Source organism: Stomoxys calcitrans, chromosome 4 (genome assembly GCF_963082655.1).
Source record: "Stomoxys calcitrans chromosome 4, idStoCalc2.1, whole genome shotgun sequence".
NCBI classification, from domain to species: Eukaryota; Metazoa; Arthropoda; class Insecta; order Diptera; family Muscidae; genus Stomoxys; species Stomoxys calcitrans.
Genome location: NC_081555.1, coordinates 158175775 through 158191251, shown reverse-complemented (window position 1 = coordinate 158191251; position 15477 = coordinate 158175775). Strand labels below are relative to the sequence as shown.

At 40.0% G+C, this 15477-nt stretch overlaps 1 protein-coding gene across 1 annotated transcript in view; it reads right to left on the bottom strand.

Moving 5' to 3' along the window:
• LOC106081945 (sorting nexin-25) overlaps nt 1-15477 on the bottom strand; it is a 30432-nt gene that overhangs the window by 12034 nt on the left and 2921 nt on the right. The window contains exons 3-6 of the mRNA XM_013244227.2: nt 1728-1862; nt 1479-1655; nt 1210-1382; nt 16-1148 (exon numbers count right to left, since the gene is read on the bottom strand). Of these exons, the coding sequence (XP_013099681.2) occupies nt 16-1148; nt 1210-1382; nt 1479-1655; nt 1728-1862 (1618 nt within the window). The remainder of the gene's footprint in view (nt 1-15; nt 1149-1209; nt 1383-1478; nt 1656-1727; nt 1863-15477) is intronic.

Below are 15477 nucleotides of genomic sequence, written 5' to 3'. Positions count from 1 at the left end.
GAATGTTTCACCCACCTCCACACTTTGTAGCGTGGCTTTCCAGCGACCCAAATGTTCAGTCCATGCATCGGTACGACGTAAATGTGCCTCAGTTTGTCGCTTCACATTCTTCAGCCATTCCATTTCTTTTTCCAAAATTTGTAGTACTTTTGAGTCGGGTTTAACGGAATATTTTAAAGCATCCAAAGCTTGATTTTTCTTATCTATACGTTCCTGTATTTGTTCTAGTTTCTTACGCGCATATGATGTATGAGCTGCCACATCGATGGTGCCCGTTGCACCAACTTCCAGACCATCTAAAGCGACAGCAACATCCTCGTGATTATCACTTAATGAGCCTATTATTAAGGTGGGATCTTTGTAGTCATCGGAGTCTAGGGCTTCCTTTAGCAAACGATATTGTTCGCTCAATACAAAAGGGGGATAGTACTTTTCTTCCAGGGTTTTCAGAATTTGTTTCTGCAAGTCATAGAATATTTCTGGTCCCGAATCGCCCAGTAGGAATGTTTCTATTAGTTTACGTTCGTGTTTGTCAAATTGTATTTCGGACTTTGGTACTCGTATGTAGGTATAGAAGATTTCGGTGCCCAATTGATGGGCTGCATTTTTGGGGGCATGTTTCATTTCCTCAACGGCCATGTAGAAGCCCACCAAAGCACTGGCTTTAAGGGGCTCCAAAAATATGGTAAAATAACGCCTTCCTATGGCTGTGTTGAGTATTTCCACTAGCGACAAATCCAAATCACTCGAATAGTTACCATTCCAACCAAATTTCTCCAAGTTCTTTTCGCACATATTCTTGGCATAGGTTAACTGGGCCACATAACGTTTCAAACGCATAGCAGCCGATACTTCCGATTTGGAGAGATTGTGGTCCGGATCATTGTCGGGATCAATACCTTTGGCACGTTGGAGATTTTGTACTGTGGTTGCATGCATCAAATCGTTGACAATACTTTTTCGTATTAGAGACAATTCCTCAAGATTGCCACAATTGTTGATTACTTTGAGAAAATCCTCAAAACTGGCAGCATATTCATAGCTGCGTTTACTGATGGCAGCTGCGGCCAAACGACCCTCAATGTTTTGTACAACTTTCTGGTTGATATAGTCGGGTGATGTTAACATTTTGATCATGGGAAAAAATACTACAGAAAATAAAGAAAAATTAACTGGATTTTTTTATGATTTTTTCTAAGGCGTACTAACTTTTGTAGGATAGAATTTCACTTAACAGCACTTTTAGCGGTGGTAATGAATAGCCGCGTGGAAGCAGCAGTATAACCATAATCTCACACAATTTTCTTAGAAACTCCATTTCCTTCTCTTCGTTGGCCAAATAGGAATTGGTTGAAAATACTGGAGCTACATTCATTTCAGCTCTGAAAGAATAAAAATTGTTTTTGAATGGAGGCTAGAATTCATTGGGCCATAATTTTTTTTTTTTTTTTGGTTTCTTCCATCCCCTTCTAACTTACGCCCTAGCTTCAGATATTCGTATCTTTTCCAAATGAACTGTAACTCTGTTAATCATATCGACTGCTATAAGCTTCGGTGCATCCATTTTCTTGGCCCTTTCATGCATTTTCTGTATGGCATTCCATAGGTCCTCGCGGACAATATCATTCATGAGTTTGGGTTTGGTCACCACATATCTGGGAAAAAAATAGAAGAGAGGTGATTTTGTAACAAATTTTTGTCTTATAATATGAATGCAATACTCATACCCCAGCCATGGCGTCATAAAATCTCTTAAAACATATTCAATAATTTGTTGAATTTGCAAATCCACAGTTTTGCCAAATATCAATGGTAAATTTGTGGCATTCTTAATGGGTTTGGGGAGATCAAAGAGACTATTTCTGTAAAGAGACAACAAATTAAACATTAAAAAAAAAAACAAAAACATCATAATAATAATAGTTGCATATATAAGTTGCACAGTCTGACGAACAGAACGGACTGTTGAGGACTCCTTTCGAAGAAGTAAATCTAGGCGCTTGCAATTTTGCACAAATACTTCCTATTAGTATAGGTCGCATGGGATTGTAAATAAGCCATATCAGCCCATGTTTTGATATAGCTGCCATATAAACCGATCTTGGATCTTGACTTCTTGAGCCACTAGATTCTTATCCGATTCTTGTTATGACTTTCAACAACTGTGCTAAGTATGATTCAAATCGGTCGATAAACTGATATAGCTGCCATATAAACCGATCTGTGATCTTGAATTCTTTAGCCACTAGAGGGCGCAATTCTTATCCAATTTGGCTGAAATTTTGCACAAGGTGTTTTGTTTTGTCCAGCACCAACTATGCCAAGTATGGTCTAAATCAGTTTATTACCTGATATAGCTCCCATATAAACCAATCTCCCGATTATACTTCTTAAGCCTCTAGAGGGCGCCATTCTTTTCCGATTTGGCTGAAATTTTGTACAACGACCTCTGCTATAAACTTCAATATATGTGCCAAATATGGTCTGAATCGAATGGGTCCACAACTTGATATGGCTCCAATAGCATGGCAATTTTTATCCATTATTGTTTGTTTGCCTATAAAGAGATACCGGTATATGAGATTCGTCCCGGCCGAACTTAGCACGCTTTTACTTCTTTAAATTAAAATCAATTTTTTTAAAGAGGCAGGTTAAGCAAGTTGAACATAGCAACGAGGCCGGTTTGCCCATTGTAATAACTAATGGAGAAAAAATTAAGGTGAGAAAGTAAAGAAAAGGTGTTGGCCCCTAGATTAGACCCAGACACGAGATAGAAAGATGGAGATGTATAAGAAGAGAGTAGGAAGCAAGCGACACCCAACTAAAAGTCTACTCGGTATGTGCCAACCAGAGGTCCTGCGGGTCTAACTGTTGTTAATTCATTTGTAGTTTATTCCAGACTGACTGGTAAATTTGAATATGAGTACAATGTAATAGCGAATACAATAAAGAATGAAATATCAAAAAGGAATAGTAAAAACTAATATACACAAAAGGGAATAGAGAACACAGTGTTGCAATACAAATAATGGTTGTGACTACTTCGTACTTTCCAACACCTCCCCTCGAAGTAGGACGTCCTCTATAGAATCTCGGCCACGCCCAGTTCTCGAATATGTTGTTGATGCTTACTGGAACCAAGGCCCTTCGTGAGTACGTCAGCTGTCATATCTTCGGTCCTCTTGTACTCCAATTTAATATAACCAGAATTTCGGTACTGTTGCAAAAACTGATGTCGGACGTCGATATGCTTGGTACGAGAGTGGTATCCGACGCTTTGTATCAATTTCTGGGCACTCTGACTGTCGTTGAAGATCGTAATGCAGTTTTTCGGCAGTCTGATTTCCTCAAAGATTCGTCGAAGATACAAGGCCTCCTTTGAAGCCTCTGTAATAGCAAGGAGCTCTGCTTCTGTGCTCGATAAAGCCACGGTCCTCTGTTTTCGAGCTTCCCAACTGATTGCTCCGGAAGACATTATGAAGGCAAATCCTGAGTAGGAGCGTCTATCGGAGAGATTGGAACCCCAATCAGCGTCCACAACCGCATACAATTGAATGTTGCCTTTGGTATACTTTAGTCCATGATCGATCGTCCCTTTAAGATAGCGTAATACCCTCTTGGCGGCCTTCCAATGTTCAGTATTGTAATTCGAATTAAACTGGCTTAAGAAATTTACAGCGTACGCTATATCAGGCCGAGTGCTGACTGCTAAATACATAAGGGCACCGATCAAGCTTTGGTAGGGATGTCTTCGCATTATTGTCGCATCAGGTTCTAAAGGCTTATCCAATTTACATTGTTGTTCTAAAGGTGTCACAACCGGTTTGCAATTTTGCATGTTGAAACGTGCAAGAACGGATTCGGTATATTCCTTCTGCTTTAATGACATTTGACCATTCTCCAAATCCTGGTCAAATTCTATGCCCAAACATCTGCTGACCCTCCCAAGGTCCTTCATCTCAAAGGATTCTGCCAAAGACTTCTTTATGTGGCATAGCTGTTCCTTATCGTCCGTGGCTATTAATAAATCATCAACGTAAACAGTGACTAGCGTGATCTTCTCACCTTTCCTGTTTATGAATAAGCAAGGGTCCTGTTTCGATGGTATTAATCCAAGTTGTTGTAATCTGTGACTCAGTTTCTGGTACCACAGTAGGCCTGATTGTCGTAGACCATATATTGCCTTGACGAGTCTGCATACTGGATTTTTATATTTCTTCAAATTCCTGAGCCACGCTTCCGCAATTTCAACGGCTTTCTGATTCTTCTCCTTGCTTGTTCCAACCGTTTCTCCTCGTGACAATTTGTGCAAGACTTCCTCCAAATAATCAGGTACATGCATGAAGACTCTTTCCTTAAGATCTCCATTCAGGTATGCTGTCACAAAATCCATCTGATGGATTTCCAGGTCATTTTCGACAGCTACAGCAGACATTAGTCGAATGGTCGACGATCGAACGACGGGTGAGTAGGTGTCCGAAAAATCCTCCCCTGGCCGTTGGGAGCACCCTTTTGCGACTAGACGAGCTTTCTTCTTATCGTCCATTTTAGTGCGAAAAACGAATCTATTGGCAATCACCCTCTTGTCATCTGGTCGTTCGGTAATTTCCCAAGTACCATTTAATATCTGTGCTAAAAATTCGTCTTCAATTGCCAGTCGCCATTTGAGACCATCTGGGGAATTCATCGCCTCGCCACAGGTAGTAGGTTCGTCGTTAAAAACGGCATTAATGAATTCGCAATCTTCAAACCCCTCGAAATCATCCATGTCCTCTTCACTATCCTCTATGGCGTCAGCATTTGTGTTCTGGGTCTGAAATGCATCATTCGCGTTTTGAGATGATGTCTGGGACTGTCGTTCTCGCTGTTCCGGGTACTCCTGTTCTCCTATTGGCATTTCATACTCGTATTGTGGCTCCAAGTCTTCTCTGATTATTGGCTCAAACGCTTCTCCATAAAAGTCTTCTGTAAACTTGACGTCACGGCTAATAATTACATGACGTTTCTTTGGCGACCACAAACGATATGCTTTCGCCTCTTCAGAGTAACCCACCAAAATACACTCATCAGAACGCGAATCCAATTTCCCATTCGTCTTATCCTTGATCAAAACGTATGCCCGGGTGCCAAAAGTTCTCAAGTGTTTAATCGATGGAGTCTTACCTGTCCAAATTTTTATTGGTAATTTTCCATTCAATGATCTAGTGGGACATCGATTTCTTAAATAATTAGCGGTGTTTACGGCCTCCGCCCAAAATACCGGAGGTACTCCTGCCTGTTTCATCATGCACCTAGCCATCTCTAGCAACGTCCGGTTTTTCCTCTCCGACACGCCATTTTGTTGCGGCGTATGAGGTGCCGTCAACCTTCGTCTAATGCCGGCCTTTTCCAGGTAATCATTGAATTCTTTATTTAGATATTCGGTGCCGTTATCCGATTGGAGAAATTTAATCTTTTTGCCAGTTAATAGTTCCGATGAACTCTTAAATTTCTTAAAAGCACCCAGCACGTCAGATTTCTGCTTCAAGAAATGGACTTCACAGTATCGAGAATAGTCGTCGATGAAAGTGACAAAGTACCTTGCGTTCGAATGTGAATTAACTCTCATGGGGCCACAGACATCACTATGAACCACTTCCAATAATTCACTGGTACGATTATCACCTCGACTGCTGAAACTATTTCGTGTCTGTTTCTCACTCAAGCACACCGCACATGTTGACAATCGTTGGCCTTTCTTGATTTCAATCCCATGTGCGCCCTTAGTATCGGCAAGCAATTTCAAATCATGTTCATTAAGATGGCCTAATTTCTGGTGCCACAGGTCGATCTCACCTATTTTCTCTTCAGCTGAATTAACAGAGTCAATCGAGTTTATAAAGTAAAGATTACCTTTACGAGTTGCTCTGCAAACTTCATTTTTACCGTCCATTATAAAGGCTTCATCCCTATGGAAGTGCACCTGGTATCCCTTATTCGTCAGTTTTGAGATGGACAGCAAATTGGTGCGTAAATCTTTAACATACATTACGTCTCTTATTATAAAAGGTTGCATTTGCCCTTTGTTAGCAACTTTTATTTTGACGTCACCAATACCAGATATTTCGCTCATCTCACCGTTTGCCAAACATAAGCTTTTCCTTATGCTTTTCATTTTAACAAACCCTTCTTTGTATGCGCTCATATGAGAGGTGCAGCCGCTATCCAAACACCATTCGCTAGAGATGTCAAAACAATTTAATGTCACATCAACACAATTAAACAGCGACTTCTCTTTTCTGCCCTCGCTCTCCTCAGCATGGTTTGCGTTTGATCTGCAGTTTCTGGCATAATGCCCAAATCTTCCACATTTGAAACAACCCTGTTTTTGCCTTTGCTTTTGTGCCTTTGCATTTTCGACTTTATCCTCTCTCGCTACTCTTTCAAATCTTCCGTTGACGTTGTTTTTCTTTGGCCTTACATACATTGCATTTTGCTCATCTCGTTCTGTTTTTGCTTTACGTGATTGGTCCTCTTCGAGTATTTTCACTCTCAACACATCGGGCGTTGGCAGTGCATCCCTTGTCTCCAATGCACATCGAAATGTCTCGAACGAGTCTGGCAAGCTGTACAGAAGCAAAATGGCCAGTAAATCATCTCCGATGGTTACATTGATTTCTTTGAGTTTGGTCACTGCGTCGAAGAATTCGTTCATATGATCGCGAGCACTCTCACCCTCCTTCATACGTGCCAAAGCAACACGCTTTAGTAACGTTGCCTTCCTGGCAGGCCCCTTCGACTGGAATGTGGACTCCAATTTCAGCCATATATCCCTAGATGTTTTACACTCGGATATGAGCCCCAATTCCGATGGTGCCATTGATAACAAAATATCCGCGCTAGCTTTCTGGTCGGCGATCTTCCATTTCTCGATTTCGGCAGCTTCAGCTAACGGGCATTGTGATGCGCCACTGACATATGCCCACAAGTCATTTTTTATAAGAATTGCACGAATTTGCAATTTCCATGTATCGTAATTCTGGGAATTTAAAGGCTCAATCCGTATTACGTTGCCCGACATATTTATTTTTCATAACCGTACTCTTCGCAAATAAAAATCGATTTAATTCTTTACGCGTCTTCTTGAAAACGGAGCCTGGGCCCATAACCTGTTGTTAATTCATTTGTAGTTTATTCCAGACTGACTGGTAAATTTGAATATGAGTACAATGTAATAGCGAATACAATAAAGAATGAAATATCAAAAAGGAATAGTAAAAACTAATATACACAAAAGGGAATAGAGAACACAGTGTTGCAATACAAATAATGGTTGTGACTACTTCGTACTTTCCAACACTAACGCATATTGAACTCCCTATGTACGCCACCTTATGGACTATCGACGTTGGACCAAAGTGTGGTGTCCGTTCGGCTTCCACCGACACCGAATCTGCACCTGCCATCTTTTCTACTATGTGCAGTAGTTTGACATGTCCTTGTCATTGCTATGTCATGAGCCTGAAGATTTTTCGGGAACTTAAAATATTGCGTTGCTACGCGTAAAAATGGTCAGGGCGCAAACTCCTTCTACCATGTATCATGTTTTCCCGATACATTTCAATTGAAACGGTCGCTATTTCCTGTTCAATGTTGGCTCTGTGCTCCCCAACATCGTTTGTAGCCATAAATCAATGATTTGAGCTCCAAAGAAAATGATCTAGAGGCGTAAAATCACATGAACGAGCCGGCCAATCGAATGGGTCATTTCTTGGGATAACATCAAACTTACTCGTCCATAAATCGATTGTAGCGTGTGCTGTGTGGCTTGTGGCGCCGTCCTGTTGAAACAACATGTCGTCCAAATCAATATTGTCCAATTCAGACCAAAAATAAACAGTGAGCATGATACTGTAGCAGAAGAAGTATGGTCCAATGACGCCGCCGGAATGCAAATCGCACCAAACAGTTATTGTTTGTGAATGAAGTTTTGATTCGTGAAGCACATGTGGATTTTCACCCGACCAATAACGCATATTTAGCTTATTGACGAACCCATTAAGCCAAAACATGAGCTTCGTCACTGGAGAGAATTTTGTTCTTAAAGTAGCGGTCACCGACTCCGAATTTCGGTAGTAAATTTTCTCGATTTGCAAACGTTGTTCTTTCGTGTACTTTGACATGACGAAAATGTTTAGTTTACTGTATAAATTGGCAGTGACATTTCAGTGATTAGTGTAAGAGAGCGTTCACAAATTACATTCAATTTTGTCGTCAGTTTCATTGTATTGGGTTGCCCAAAAAGTAATTGCGGATTTTTTAAAAGAAAGTAAATGCATTTTTAATAAAACTTAGAATGAACTTTAATCAAATATACTTTTTTTACACTTTTTTTCTAAAGCAAGCTAAAAGTAACAGCTGATAACTGACAGAAGAAAGAATGCAATTACAGAGTCAAAAGCTGTGAAAAAATTTGTCAACGCCGACTATATGAAAAATCCGCAATTACTTTTTGGGCAACCCAATATATTCATGTGTTTAAATTCTAAATTTTTATATATACCTTTTTTATTTTGTGTAATGAAACTTCCATCCTATTAATGTATATTCCACTAAGGGAGTTTGATTGATTACTTACAAATAAATCAATAAATAAATCAAGTCCCTCTTGGAAAACCCTTTATTAAGGGACCATTCATTGAGACCCTACTTGGTATGGTTATCCCGGCACGGGATAGCTATGATCATCTGTGTGGTGTTTTTCGTTATCACGAGAAGCTTAGCAGGGAGCTACTGGGTGCATCCACAGGTTGCGGAGTAGCTAGAACTGCAGACGCGGGCAATCAGCAGTATCGAGTGGAGTCTCAGTGAGAGGACGGCACCGGCTCTTGCTTAAATACTAAGTGCCTACGATGCATGTTACGACAAAGATATTAGCGCCTTTGAATAGCCAATGGCCATCATGTACCCGCGGCGAAGTCGTATAAACCGGAAAGAACTTGCTCGCTTGAAGAGGATCGCCATCTCCACATGCAAATGTGGCTAAAACAACTTAGTGCGAATAAACGACAAAATTGAGCTTTATAGGGCGTACATCCGTTTTCATTGAAATTTAGTGGGAAGATGTGGGTTGATCCCAGGAACACGAATCCGAAGTCCTTTTTTGGGACAAAGGCCCTCGGGCCCCTAGAGGCAAAGTGGCCCTACCAAGGCAAAATGGAATCAAATGAAAGGTATTGTCGAATAGATTCCGAATATGCAAAAACATGTCTAAAAATTGGACCCGGAAAGGACCTATGGGGTCTTGAGTATTTTTCACTTTGTTAACGTAGGCAATATGGGTATCAAATGACAGGTACGAAGGAGTAGATTACGATAGATATGAAAAAAAAAATAATTAACCTCTAAACGAACTACCTTTTATTTGATCCAAGATAAAAATTTCAAGACCCCTTAGGTGTTTCCCGGGTCCAAGTTTTCTACTTGACAATACCTTTCATTTGATACCTATATTACCTGGGTTGGACCACTTTCACGGGAGCCTTAGCCCCAAAAACGGACTTCAGATTCGTGTTCCTGGGGTCAAAATTAGGGAGGGTGCAAAAAATAAAAAAAAATTGAGGTTGCGCCAAAGTGCAGTTTTCTCCACAAGTAAATTGTTCATCCGCGCAGCCTATCCCAATTCCGGATACACAAAAATTGTGACACAACACTATTGAAAAAAAGCTTCTTGGATTCTGACTTATAAAAAACATTGTTTGCTGAATGTGCCTTTAGATCCTAGATGGACACCAGCACATATCCGCTCATACATACTTTAAGGAAGATAACATGCTACTGGTTACGGAACGGTAGCACGGATATTCGGCGACATTTTTGACATCGAATCAGACGATATAACACAAATAGTTACAATCCCATGGCAGCCGGTTGTACGTGCCGGATTGACCAGATGGAATCCTTCATCGGCAAGGGCTGCCGCCTCAATGTACAACACACTGCTACAACAACGACTATTATGAAGTACTAAGAGGAGAATATGGCACAGTAAAAGAAAATCACTTCAAAGTTTTTCAACGGATGGATCCATTATGGAGAGTTGTACGGGTTTTGCAATTTGTTTCAAATGAATTCGGTAAAGTCGTTTTTTAACAACTCATCCATGCTATTACCCGCAGTCAAATCTAAACCATCATCCCCGTCACATCTTCAATATAGAACGAAATTTGTTTGTATGTTCATGGCGGTGTCGTATTTAGAACATAACAAAATCCGTGTTGATGCTGTTAAAGCTTCATACAATTTGACTAATGCCAAGTTTGATTATCGCCCTATTCAGCATAACGTTTGCGATGTTAGCTTGGCTGAGTAATACACGTAAAAAGCGTGAAAAAAGTCACAAATATGTTTTTTGTATGGAAAGCCAGATTAAGATGCTGCCTTGAATATTAAACGCATTTGGCTACAAATATTTAAAGCCATTTTAATTCTAAATACACCATACAAATAATGTACACAAGCAAATCGATTAACAATTCACATTGTTTAACTGAAAATCAGAATTAAAATTTACAAAAAAAAAATGTAAACCAGTTTTTTATACTGAACTGGTAGCTCATTTTTGACCTACCAAGTTTTTTTTTTACAAATGCTCATAATAATTGAACTTTGATTATTTAAAGCTATTGAAAAATCGTAATTGAGATATTAAATGTAACACTTAAAAAAGCAGGCAATATACTGGGGCCAAGCATACGTTTGATATCCTATAACACAGATGGCATGCATAAATGCACAAAATATTTGTCTATTTCATAGGTATTTTAATAAATTTTTTATTATATTTTAGTGCAGTGTAGATGATGAAATACTTACGCTACATAAATGTTATAATTGTAGCTAAGGTTACAATTTTTTTTGTAGTCTTTGAGATGATCGAATAAATGTGTCAGAATCGAAACGGATTATCTTACACACTATGAAAGTGAAAAGCTAAAAACCTAGGCCAGCAATGTCATACTCAAAAATATCAAATACAACATATTGACAATTGATCTCATCGTGTCCACCTAAGTCACCAACCGCATGGATTCGGTTACTGGCAGGAACATCAAAAACACAGTTTGCAGTTGGGATCGTGTCAGTTCGGTTGTAGAGTCGGTTGCCAAGGAACAGTGTACTTTGGAGAAAAGAATGAAACCATTCACTTGTATTAAGCATGAATAAGTTCATTGCTTTTCACTTGCATTCAATCAAACAGCAACTACTGATGTTGCCAAGGCGAATTTAATAAGGTGGCCGCATCAGCACAGCTGATGGAATTTGATATGTCAAATCATTTTTGAATTCGCCTTATACAAATTTAATCTTCAAAATAAATAATTTATAAATTGATTTTTGTGTTTGCTGCTCTTTTGATTTTTAAACTTAGGTTATATAATGGTACGTCTCTAACTACCTCAATCGCTATCAGCTTCACTCAGGGAACTTGGGTTTATTGCGTCGCCCCCGAAATAGATTCAAAAAACGTTGAAGAATAAATACAAAATTTACAGCGGTACAATCCCAGATATTATAATGAAGAAGATAAGGACCCAACATGCATGACAATAATGGTAGGACAGGAGGGCTGCAAAACCCATTGGCAGCATACTATAGCTCTCTGAACGGCGACATACTAAGATGAAAACGTCATCTTCGTAGCCAACAAACTTTAGCCCCCTCATTTTCAAATGACCTTAAAAATCCCAAAATTATGCAAAAAGCCCTAAAAGGGTTACAAAAACCGTCCTTGAGCTGTAGTCACAATATTCTTATTGGAGCCCTTTGCTAATGGTACGCTAATATCCTGGCCATCAACATCGTATGAACTCAATTCAGGAGGAATCCTCATGTCGTGCATTTGACACATGTGATGTGTGGCCCCTCCTTACAATAGAGGCAAATGTCTATGATGTTGGAATCAATCCCAGGGTACCCTGGTCTACTGTGGAAGGTTAAATGCACTCTATTTAGCTATAAGCAGCTAGTTTACCGCTACAACAACCTAGTGAAAGCTATTTAAACCTGCTATCTTGATGATTTTGTCTCGAGCTAATAGGAAATTTTTATTTTTTTTTATTTGACACTCAAAAATTAATAAACTTCTTTATTCTTGCTCTGATTGGTCGTAGTTTTTAAATGTCACGGCGAATTGAATTTTCTTCGCCCTGTTTACAAATTTTGACATATCAAGTTCCCAAAAAAGATGATTTGTTTTAGCAATTCGTCGATGCGGCCAACTCATAAATACGCCTTGACTGTTGCCTTCATTCATTGTCTTTGATGCTTTTTGACGAACTTTATTTGTAATACCGTTACATCTCAAGCAAGTAAATGACAGATGTCACACCAAAAATAATAAACCACTCCTGCCATTCGCTAAGTATTCGTTGCCTTTTTAGAGTAGTACGAAGACAAAGTGCAGGAAAATATGTCGTAAAAACCAAATAGGTATACTGGGGTAAAACATTTTTATTAAAAAAATTAACTAATGGTAATTTTTCATATTTCTTTTTCATTTATTTGAGAAAATACTCAAAAAAAAAAACAGTAAGGAAAGGCAAAAGTCGGGCGATCCCGCTATAATACCCTACACCTACCCTATAAGTTCAAAGCCATATCCAATTGTGAACCAATTTTGATGGACCTCGGTGGATGTTTTTAGATGGGTTTTTAAACAATCCGTTTGCATTGCAAATTGCCCAAAATCTGGGGAACATATATATGAGAGCTACATATATCTAAATCTATACCGAGTTCGACCAAACTTTAATATTGTGGTAGTCGTCGAGGAATGCGTTGTGCAAATTTTTTGGCAAGATTTGTCGATAAATGTGCTAGCAGCGGCTGTAGAAGTGAAAATCGGGCGATATATTGGGTTGCCCAAAAAGTAGTTGCAGATTTTTTAAAAGAAAGTAAATGCATTTTTAATAAAGCTTAGAATGAACTTTGATCAAATATACTTTTTTTACACTTTTTTTCTAAAGCAAGCTAAAATTAACAGCTGATAACCGACAGAAGAAAGAATGCAATTACAGAGTCACAAGCTGTGAAAAAATTCGTCAACGCCGACTATATGAAAAATCCGCAATTACTTTTTGGGCAACCCAATACATGTACGGCAGCTATGAAATAAACCAGTAATGTCGAGAGTCCTAAAAAAACACTTTCTGCCAAATTTCGAGAGAATTGTATGACAAATGAGCACTTTATTGCAATATTTCTCAAAATCAGACGAACTTAAATATGGGAGCTATATCTAAATCTGAACTGATTTCGAGCAAACTTCTTAGTTATTGTAGTTGCTGTCGAGAAAAGCGTTCAACAAACTGTTGGAAAGATTGTTGAGTGGCTCTAGAAGTGAAAATTGGGGGAAATATATAAATGAGAGCTATATCTTAATCGAAACCGATTTGTATGAAATTCATCAGTAGTATTAAGAGTCGTATGAAAATCCTTCCTGCCAAGTTTCGAAGAATCGGTTAACAAATGACCCCATAATTGAAATATTACTCAAAATCGGATGGACATATATATGGGACCTATATCCAAATCTGAACTGATTTTTTCGAATTTCAATAGGCTTCGTCTCTAGGCCAAAAAAGATGTCGATACCAATTATGAAGACGTGACAGCTTTGAGACACGCAGTGGATTAATATACAGATCTGTCAGAATACCACCTTTCGAATTGTGACGGGCTGTGTCCCCAGTTCTCATGTGGACCACCTCCATCAGGAGACGAAGATCCTATACGTGCGAAGACTTTACTATGTGCTGTCTAAGCAATATCCTCTGGACTGTCGCAGAGACCATTCAAATCATCATCATATGGATAGGTATTCACGGCCCAGAAGCCTTAAGGTAGATCTACATGATCTGGAGCGTGAGGCCCAGCGCCACAAGAGAGAACCACTAGATCAAGCGGTGCCCATGGCAGCCGGTTGTACGTACCGGATTGACCCGATGGAGTTATCCATCGGCAAGGGCTGCCGCCTCAGTGTACAACACACTGCTACAACAACAACAACAACAACAACTAGATCAAGCGGCGTATCAAGCGGTCCTAGACAACATTCATGCAGACACTGTATCAGATGCAATAAATAGCTACCGGGTGAATATGGTCCTTAGAGAACGACCGCTTCTCAATGCACCTGGATAAATTGACCTTCCCTGGCAAACCAGAGCAGAAGCACATGCAGCCGCCTCATCTCCTACAGAGCAAGGATTGATGCCAACGTGCAGGATGTATGTCCCAATTGTGACCAGGGATCACACGTCACCTGTTTAACTGCCCAGCCCGACCCACTCGTCTTAGACCCAGATACCTTTGGGTGCACCCCATCTTATAGATAGAACACAACACACTGCTACAACAACCACACCGATTCGAGAATTGATCTTCGGCATTCAGTTTCCCAGAAGAGAGAAGGTGCAGGGTGTTGGAAGAGAATGAGACATCGGTCTTCAGAAATGGCTCCAAGATGGATTCAGGGACTCGACTGGGGATATACTCCGAGTCACTTTACATTGGTATGTCGGTGATACGGCTCACTCGTCAACAGCCTATCCTAGGACTATGTCATAAAAATACCTTTAAAAGAAGTTCTGGGATGGGAAACTCAGGATTTATGTGTACAGTATGGCGGCCCCTAAGGCCTTGGAATGGAGAACAGTGAGCGTGACGGATTTTAGAATTCCTGAATAGACTCCAGGCTCATGACATAGCTCTAACTTTGCCTCCCGGACATGATGATATTCCGGGAAACAAAATGGCGGATGAATATGATAGGAAGAGCTCCTTCAATGAGAGTGAAACAGTCGCCGGAGATGTATAGTTGCTATTTGTCGAACTCCTTAGTTTTGTAGAGAGGGTGATCGGGGTGGTCGCTAGGTGGCTTGGTGGCTTGGCCAAAATCTTGTTCGGCGGCCGGGGCTCGTTGACTGCGCTGATTCAAAATTACGTCTGTATAAATTATAACTCTAGACGATTAATCCTTGAATATTTTTGGTCGAAAAATATTCAAAGAAAGAAGAAAAATTCGTTGATTTTGGCTCAATCTAAGCCACACAAACAGATGATAACGGCTGAGGCGCTCGACCTGTTGTTATTGGTTCAGCTTTGTTCACTGGGTGGGAGGCAGTTCAAGTATGCCAAACTGCCAGAACAGACAACCGGATGAGGACAAAGGGACGGCAAGCCTTTGACAAGTGGTCACTAAGTACTATTAAAGCAGATAAAACTGGGCACTATACGTTTGGCTATATTGGCGATAACCGTAACGCTGAACGTCTGAGTTCGAATCCTGGCGAGCACATACCACAGATTCCAGCGGTTGTTTTCCCCTCCTAATGATATTTTTTAGGAACTATGCCATGCAAAGGAACCACTTCACCCCAAAGGGTTGTCGCACTTCGGCACGCCGTTCGGTCTCGGCTATAAAAAGAAGGTTTC